The sequence below is a fragment of the Megalops cyprinoides genome, chromosome 6, assembly GCF_013368585.1.
Source record: "Megalops cyprinoides isolate fMegCyp1 chromosome 6, fMegCyp1.pri, whole genome shotgun sequence".
In the NCBI taxonomy this organism is placed as follows: Eukaryota; Metazoa; Chordata; class Actinopteri; order Elopiformes; family Megalopidae; genus Megalops; species Megalops cyprinoides.
In genome coordinates this window covers 35,322,282-35,331,839 of record NC_050588.1, presented here as the reverse complement: position 1 = coordinate 35,331,839, position 9,558 = coordinate 35,322,282, and the positions used below count along the sequence as shown (strand labels likewise).

At 37.6% G+C, this 9,558-nt stretch overlaps 1 protein-coding gene across 1 annotated transcript; it reads left to right on the top strand.

Moving 5' to 3' along the window:
• Window positions 1–380: 380 nt before the first annotated feature.
• Window positions 381–2,070, top strand: nat8l2 (N-acetyltransferase 8-like 2). Its single transcript, XM_036531798.1, has 3 exons — window positions 381–399; window positions 1,331–1,710; window positions 1,768–2,070. Exons 1-3 carry the CDS (start codon window positions 381–383, stop codon window positions 2,068–2,070), a joined length of 702 nt encoding a protein of 233 aa, XP_036387691.1.
• Window positions 2,071–9,558: the final 7,488 nt, after the last annotated feature.

Below are 9,558 nucleotides of genomic sequence, written 5' to 3'. Positions count from 1 at the left end.
CATGTACTAATGTAATGTCTATGAAGTATTTCATATAATACCATATAATACATGAAGAATACTTGATAAAATACTTATATTATTTATTAGTATGTTATTTAGTATTTATAAGAAAAGCGCTATGTCCAGATACAACAATGCAACCTTTAGGCATAAACTGTGTATTTAAAATCACATTTGCCTAAATGACCAATGATTTCTTCAGGTTGGGTGTGTGGGTTATTGCAAAAAAAAAAAAAAACAGCGCTTTGTATATTTCCCTATCAGTGAATACACTGTATTTTATCCTATCATGCATTAATAAAGATTGTCGTTCAAGAAGGCTATTAAATTGTAATTGACAATGTCTGAACAACTGAAAGCTGATTCTAGACAAAGCCATGCAATCATTAACACATGGTAAGTTTGAAGAGGAGTGCGATCTTTGTGATACACTTTTTTCAGATGGGTATAAATCATTTACTGTTGCGTAAATCCTTCGGAGAGTGGACAGAGGAAGAGAGAGAACACAGGGGAGAGGATTCGCGAGGGAACTGGGAAGGAGGAAAATAAAGGCTACACAAACAGTAAGTGAGGCACTCTCTTCTCTTTTAGTGTCAGCTATCTAGCTCTTCCATGTGAACCGCAAACACATAAAAAGTATGTTGGAATCTGCTGCTCAGTCTTAAATTAAACATCTACTCTGTGATGTTATTTTTTTTATGTCGGTGTGATCATTATTCAATATTATTAACACTGGAAAAAGGCTTCATGTTTAAAAGACAGATCTACCCTCAAATCAAAACTATCAAATAATACATAGTATGTAAAATAATCAATGATCAAATACTTTGGGACAAACCAAAGAAATCCTCTTCAAAATTTTCTGATAAAACAGGCCAACTGCTAACATAAGTCAGTTCATGCTGGACAAAGGTGATTCTGGTACATTACACCTACATCATGTTTGAAGGGCCGATTGTTAATAAGTTAATATTTAAAACAGAAAAACAAGGTATCTAGTTGCACAGCGCAGAGTGAATTTTTCAACAATATTTCAAGTGCAACTTGAAGTTCACAGATATTGCATTTTCATGAATATTATAAATGCATTACATTACTTCATTTAGCAGACGCTCTTACCCAGAGCGACTTCCAAATAAATGCATCACTAGGTAAAGAATGGTTATTGCAAAGTATTACAAGAGGTCAGTAAGATACAAAGTTATATGCTAACATAGTGTAGAGTGCTTTTTTTTAATTGCAAACTCACACATTGGGTACGTTTCAATGTGACTTTTTCTGTGAAGTAAGCCTTTGTAAGATGACCACCTTCCACCCCCTCTCTCAGTGCAGTACGTGATCAGATGTTACCAGCCCTCAGACCAGGAGGCTATCAACTCTCTGTATCGGGAGACAATTCTGGAGCACATTTACCCTGCATTCCGCAGAGCCATGAGCCACCCACAGTATATCTGTGTGACCCTCAGTATCTGCCTGGCTGGATATGTCTTGGGTGGGGGCTCCTATTTTTTGGCCCTGCTGGCAGGAGGAGCTTGGGTCACCCTGGTGTACTTCTCTTGCCATAAGGTCTACGACAGCTACGTCAGGTACCGGCTGCAGAGAGACATCGGCCACATCCAAGAACACTACCTAAGCGACTCGGACAGCTGCTTCTGGGTTGCGGTGGCAGAGGTCAACGGCAGGTCAGGGGTCATCGGGATGGTGGGAGTTGTAGGAAAAAGGGATGGAGGAGATGCTGGGAAAGAGGGAGCGACATGTGGGAAGCTCGGCCAGGACAAGGACCCAAGAGGAGGCCAGGGATACGGGGATGTGGTCCGCATGGTGGTATCACCCTCCTGTCGCCGGGCTGGGGTGGGGTCCCGACTCACACAAACAGCTGTCGAATTCTGCCAGGAGCGTGGATTCTCCAGGGTCCTCCTGGAAACCACCACTTCCCAAACTGCTGCCATTCCCCTGTACCGCAAATTGGGCTTCAAGCACATACACACCCACAGTGATACAGAGACATCCCGCTGGGTCACCAAGCTGGCCAGGGTGGGCGTTTTAGTGATGGAAAAGATCCTCTAATATTGTTCTCTGTCAATGTAATAATCTGCTTTCTGCACTGGTTGCAATGTCATATGATTTTAATAGATATAACAATGCTACGATATTACTGTTTCAGTGACATTCATTGCCTGAGGCATCTTGACAACTCTAATATACTTTTCTTGTAATGTTACGTCAAAATGAGAAACATTTTTTTTTGTTTTTGTGAAAAATAGAGATCTGATCATAACAAGGCTTGAGGTTTTGATCAAGCATTTAAAACTATATTATCAACATTTATGTCTGTGTGTGGATATATGGATTCTATTATATTACATCAATGTGGCAGATCTTTGTACACTTTAAATTTGTATACACTAAATTATCAATAGCAGTGGGGCAAGAAATGGGAAATGGTGCACCAATGCAAATTCCTATTTCTTATCATTCCCCCAGATTTGTCTCAAAACTTTTTGCTGACATTTACTTTTTTGTCATATCTCAAAGATATCTTGAAGAATCTAAAAATGATGCATTAAACCAAGGCATTTTATCTAGCTATTTGTCTTGAATAGATAGATTTTTTTACATATACGGCTTTCTGTATAAATGAGTGATGATGAAACATGAAATATTTACTCAATAAAAGGTTTGTAATTAGCCAGGTATTAGACAGTAAACTATATAGCTTGCCAGAATTTGTTGAGTAGCTAACCAGTTACTCAAGAGAGGGAGAGTAAGGTATATCTGAAGTTTTAGATAGCTAGCTAGCTACTTAGCTAGCTTTATATCATTTGACTTAACACAAATGTATCTTTAATAATGTTCTTTATCCAGCGTCCCAGGTTAAAATCTTGCAGCCAGAGTTGCCAGTGATATTAGGAAAAGAAACCCTGCTGCAAAACCTCTTTAACAGCTTTTACACAGCTTGGTTTTGAAGGCCCTGGGGAGTTAGTGCCCAAATGTGCCTCACAGAGAATCACAAATGTGTGTTTTTGTCAAAGAAAGATTACTGAGAAAATTTTTGTATGAAATATTTAAATATCCCTGTGAGAAGAGAAAAGTCAGCTGACAAGGAGACCTGGATGGTGTAGGTGACCCCCTTGCCCCCCTTACTCAGTGACCCAAAAAGGGAACAGGCCTGGGGTTGGCTGAAATTCTGATACATATTCATACCCATATATTCATTTACATATATTTTCTCCATTGTCTCTGCACATTGTACATTTTCCTCCCCGTCCCTGATTTCAGCATGAAGGGGCCTCTTTCAAGAGGATCCCTCCCCAGGATGATCTATGGAAACCTCAGATCATCTCCAGGCACCTCTGAGGAACTGCTGAGTTGTGTCAGAGCAGTCTTCTAGCACTGTCTAAGGAAGCAGCTTGCAACAGCCCTCATTGGTACTTTCACACCGCATTACCCCAGGTGTCTTCATTCTCGTTATGTCTTCTCTGCCTACCATCAGGTGAAGACTTTAGCTTGATTTTGAAACTTGTAAACTCTTCACTCACAAGATGGAGACTCATGGCTAAGACTGTGTTATCACTCTGTCTATGTTCTTAACAGCTATAGTTTTGTCTATATGTCTTTTATTTGTCTCATATATTCAACAGCAGACAGAATATTCATCCCAATATTCAATTACTACTTAAATTAGATGTCACTGACATGCAGAGTTTTGAAGTCCCTTCATCTGTACATTTAGAGTGGAATATTGCTCTAGTTTCCAGGACCATTGTGAAGATTGTCACATGTATCTCAGGAGGGTGGTTGTAGTTCAGTTACCTTTTGATACCCTTATATTGTACATGTAGTCATATAAACCTCATATAACTGCTTTTTCATTTAATAGTGCAATACTCTATTATAAACACATCTGACAGAGATTAGTAGAGCTTCCTTAGAACAGGAGAGGATTTTGGCTTGCTTGAGTTCCTTGAAGAGATGCTGTGCTGTATCATTGGATCCTATTGTAAAAGGCTTCAGGAAAAATGTGGAAAGAATAGGACTTTCTCAGTTATTGTTGTTCTTAAGATAATCCGTTTATATTTCTTTCTTGTTAAATACATTTTATTGAGTCGAACTTGATTACTCATGAGGAATCTTTATTGCTAATTTGCCTGCAGTTGTTCCCTTAATTATTACCACATTGTCTGAATCTTTCATTTCAGGTATAAAGATGCAGACTGTATTTTTGTAATGGATTCATTTTTTCTTCTTTTTGACTCATTATATAATATATGATACATATAAATGATACATATATAAAATATTTATAAAATATTTGATTATTGACAGGACATGTTAAAGATTAGTCAGCTCAATTTACTTTAAAACAACCCAAAAAAGCATAATTATGCCATACTTTTATACTTAAGGCTTTAATTATTATCATCCAGTCACTGAACAGAGATGAAACATTGAGTTTTCTGAAGCGCACAGCATGGTTAATCATGATAATGTGGGTCTGTTTCATTATCATATAGATAACACTGACATGGTCACAATAATTGTGGTACTTCAAGTTACATAATGTTTAAAACTCAGTTTGTGAACTTGCATGATTATTTCAACAAAATCGTTTGTCTTCCATTATTGTAGCATTTACTTTGATTCTGTGAAACATTTAACTGTTTAATTTAAAGTAATTTGCTGTTTTTGTGCATGAAAGACACCAAGTAGACATGCTGGAAGTAATAAATATTCAGGGACACAGATTATTGAAAAAAATATTGTGCAATGTATGTGGTGCATTTTTCTTGGCCTTCAGGCATCCTTCTCTTCACTAAATATTGTGTGTTCAGATTCCACAGTGTGAAAAGAGTTCAAAAGACACTAATTGATATTTTTACCCATTATCTACCAAATAGGAAATATTACCTAAATTATCCTAATGTTTTTTTTCAAATATACATGCATTTGATTTGCTTTTATAGTAATTAGTAGACTCATGGCATTGAATAAGAAAATTGCATGTTGAATTGTGTCATTGTGGATAATGTAATTTAACACTGGTTGTATCTGGTTTATCATGCATTTTATCAACTGGTATGGTATATAATGCAAAACAGATACCATTACCTTGTTATTACCTCCACCACAAATTTTCTAAAAAGCCTTTTAACTACCTGAAAACCTCCATAAACCCTCACAATGTTCACAACTGCAGCATTCAGACAGAAATATGTGAAGGATCTTACTATAGTGCAGCATGTCCAGTTACCCGCATAACTCAGTTCAGCTGTTTGTGCAAAAGCATCAAGTAAATTAAGTAATGTAATGTAATGTAATGCTGTATGTCAGGCCTATTCAAGTACACAGCGGGAGTGGCAACTGTTTAAATGGCAGACAACTTTTTCTCTCTGCAGACAGACTTCATCAGTCATTATATATATAAATCAAGTGTAAAACGTTCAGCAAACTTACAATACAATAAGGGGGAGGAAACAGACAAGTGACCTAGTCTCTTTGTGATGGAGGATTTTGTTTGAACTCTGGGGTGATAGTGCATTTTGTAGCAGCATAGACCATAAATGTTGTCAGCAGTTAATGTCTGTCTCCATTCGTCCATATCACTGAGAACAGGACCTCTGATCTATTTCTTTTAGATGTCAATTGCTTATCAGGGTCCCACTAACTGCTGTGATCGAGTAGATTTAGCACAGGTTGTAGGGGCATTTGAAGAAAGGTGAAGCACTGAACAGATTAGCATTTGAAGGTTATCCCCACAATTAAAACAGTGTAAAGCTGGAAGGCAGGAAAGCAGAAAGGACATGCAAGGAACAGACAAGATCAAATCATGTCCCATGGCACAGCGAGACTTCACATGTGCATTACTCACTTCCTATACATTTACCTTCCAAAACGGTTTTCTTCATTTTGAGGGACTGAGTGAACATTATATTGTTGCACTTTCTGGATGGCAATGTAATCCCTTTTCCATGATTTCAAGGCCATCGTGAGGGTAAACAAATGTGCTATTCGAGCTGAATTCCAGCACCTTACGAGGCACTATCTGAATGTCCTATTTGAGCTTCGCTGCCAGATTTTCAGACTGACAGCACAAAAGCCTGTAATTAAATGACAGTGACTTGCCTGCAGCTGGCAGATCCCAGAGGACCGGCATTCAAGGCTGTCTGTCGCTGGATAGCGCCCGCTGTGGTGTTGCTGGTGCTCTTGTCTCAATAAGCACGTTCTCAGAATTTTGTTTCAAGTATCTGCTGCAAAGCTGGTTGAATCTGAATCAGTAGTTCCATTGCAGTGTCACCGCTGACTGAATAAATAAAATGAATATGATCTTTTCCTAAAAAAACTGTTGTTTATAACGGTTTTGATTTTATGTATCCAAAGCAGGAATTTCTGCAATATCTGATTCGCGAAGGGCAGTGATGAAATACTACAGTCCCTAACATATTGTTTGGGATTCTTGCATGTGCTTACACCCATTTACCACTGTACGCATAGGTGAAAGAAACTAGCAGCATCTCTGCCTGCAGTACAAGACAGTGAATAATGCATTATGCCTGTGCATCTGGCTCGACGGATCGAGGCCCTGACCTCAGCAGTTCTGCAGGCAAACAGATCCAGCACACGCACCACAGGGCACCATTCACCATTAAAGCTGATGAACAGGCCATTTCTGTTTCAAACTTTGGTAATTATAAGTCAGCATCCAGGCAAAGCAAAGATAATGTGCACTGAATACAACATAAAAAAAAAATAATAATAATATTTGGGAGACTGAGGGTGCATTAGAAGGTTTCATCCCCAGGCATTTATGAGCAAAGTAATATTTTCCTATTCAGATTCAGCATTTGTTTAGGGAAATAAAATATGGATCCCAATTAAACCATCAGCCTGTCTTAAAAAACCCATGTGACAAGTGAATTCTAAGTCAACACATCAACAAATAAGCTCCATATTAAAAACTGAAGGAAGGGAGCTTGTTTTGAAGGACTATACTCCATGCAGCATCCACATGCCGCAGCCCTTCATTGCACTTTGCATGCAAATTATTTTGTGCTTCAGCCATTGGCACGTTCTTTTGAGCCGTGGGAACTCTTGGCAAAGATGCTAGAGTACAATTCCCTCTCACTGCGGGTGTAGCAAATTCTGAAACACTTGTTGAGAGCACACAGGCAAAAATGAAACGTGTTAGAAAAAAAAGTGTTTGACCAGTTTGAGAATCCCCTGAAAGGTGACTGACATTCTTTTGGTTATATAAGTAACTTACCACTGACCACTGCATAGTTGGCTGCAGCCCACTTGCATTTCTGTTTGAAGGCTGCATGTGACAGGTGAAGGTGTGAAACTTTTTATAAGTGGTGTCACGTCCTTCAAGCAAGGCTGATTTCAGCTGAACGGTAGGGATGCTAAAATTTGTGGGCTAACACATGAGATTCAGGGCTGTCTTTACGTTTAAAACATCAATAAATAATAAAAATTCAGAATTTCCCCAACAGATTAAATTGAAGGTCAGCAATGATTTGTTGCTGTGCATAAAGCTATATGCGGGTTATTCTGACTTCTTATGACAGCCATAGATTGACAGTTATATTCATTGGCCCCTATCCATTAGTGCCAGCAGCTACATTTTTTGTCTTGCAAAATGAATGTTTTTCAAGGAATTTTCAGTGTCTCTTGCTCCCTTTTTCATATCTGCCATAAGTTTTCCATGAAGCATTCAGTCTGACACATCTCTGTTCACTTAAAAAACATGGTGATGTCTGCAATCTACAGAGACATCTGATGACTACATTGGGGGGAAGGGAGAATACAGCTTAGAACTTCAAAGTGTTATCAGAAGTAGTGGAGAGCTGAGATGTGGAAATAAACGAAGTAGAAAAAACATCCCAATAGGTAGATGGGTGATATTCAAGAGGTTCAACAACTTAACTGCTCAAATAGTAGTTTGCAATTATAGCATTACCTTTCCTTCTGCATTTATGAGATAAATAATTTACTTACAGATAATTATTTTTATATTTGTATTTTTTTTTTTTTTATTTGTTCAAAGACATGATTCACTCCCATACAGAAACGAAATATATTGTGATATACTGAAGAATATGTTGTTCCGCCAAAGAATGTATTGCATATACATTTAAAATATAAAAAATGCAAAGCAGAAATATATTGCAACATACCAAAATGGTGATAAATTACATATTTTTAATATATTGATTGAACTGCTAATTATAACCTTAATATTGTGAAAAAATAACAGCATTATGTTAATCACATTATACCAAACATAACCTAGAAAAACTCACTTCTATGTATCACTTCTAATTGATCAAAATTAGTACACACACACCCACACAATACTGTCTGACTGCATTGGATGCATTTATTGGTTTCCACACTTGAACCACAAGACAGTAAATCCCTCTTCAGTGAGTGCTCCATACTGCTGAATTTCTCTCATAGGTGGCACAGAGGGTTAACAGAAAGCACAGCATGGTCACCGAGTCATGTTTTATTCATCATATACTGTACCAACATTTCATTGCAATACCAATGTAAAAATGAATGTTATAAAAATGAATTAACCAATGTTAATTTTATCCAAAATCTTAACATATCCACTCCATTTCAATTTGACATCTGGGCTGTAGGCGGTTAAGACCACAATATGTACTGTCTCTACTTCAGGTTTCTGCTTTCAGGAGAACAGCAATGACAAAAGATGAAGAATATTTAAATATTCCTACAAGAAGTCTTCTTGTCTCCCTGCCAATCATGTATAAACAAAATCAACTGCTGACATCATTCCTAAAAAAGGAATACATAGAAACTCCATTAACAGATGCATATCACATCCAAGACAGCATAATGCACAAAGAAGCTACAGTAGATTACTCGCAAACCAATGTGTAAAACAGATTAAAGAGGTGCGAAAATATGAGCAAGAAGGAGCCAATGTGAAGATATGATCAACTAATGAACTTGTACTTACTGGTATTTACCCTATTACCCACTGTATCACACTTTGGCAGTATTATCCTCCAGATTTAAGTTACAGTCATATTGATACATTCAGGCTTATTGGGAACAATGTCATTAATAGAGTACACATGCCACCTCCCACTCTGTAGCAATGTAACGCTCATTCAGAAAAGCAAACCTGTAATACAATAGGAGATAATTACATATTAAAGATATATCAGGGAGCTAATCTGAGATTTTTTACCTAAAAAGGAATAAAAAATGGAAACAATCAGAAAGCAAACTAAAACCACAATACAAACTAATTTGTATTGTGTTTTTACTTTCAAACTCATGGCTCACTCAGATTCATTGTATGTGCTTCTTGGGTATGAGAAAGAATCAAATACTTGAGCAGGTCCAATGAAGCGAAAGACCATGTTTTCCCATCATCCTTTGCTTTACTTGTGGTAGTCCAGGTGACAACTCATCGAAGAGAAGAAAAGAGCCCACTGAGATTAATCCACTTACTTCCCGAAAGTTCCCTTATGAATACAGATGACGGCCTGACCGTAACTTAATTACACAGATGTTGCTTTT

What these genes read in the sequence shown, in the direction of transcription:
- nat8l2 (XM_036531798.1), top strand. An exon ending in GGGTCATCGGGATGGTGGGA is followed by an intron (nt 1,711 to 1,767) that starts GTTGTAGGAAAA and finishes ACATGTGGGAAG; the next exon opens with CTCGGCCAGGACAAGGACCC.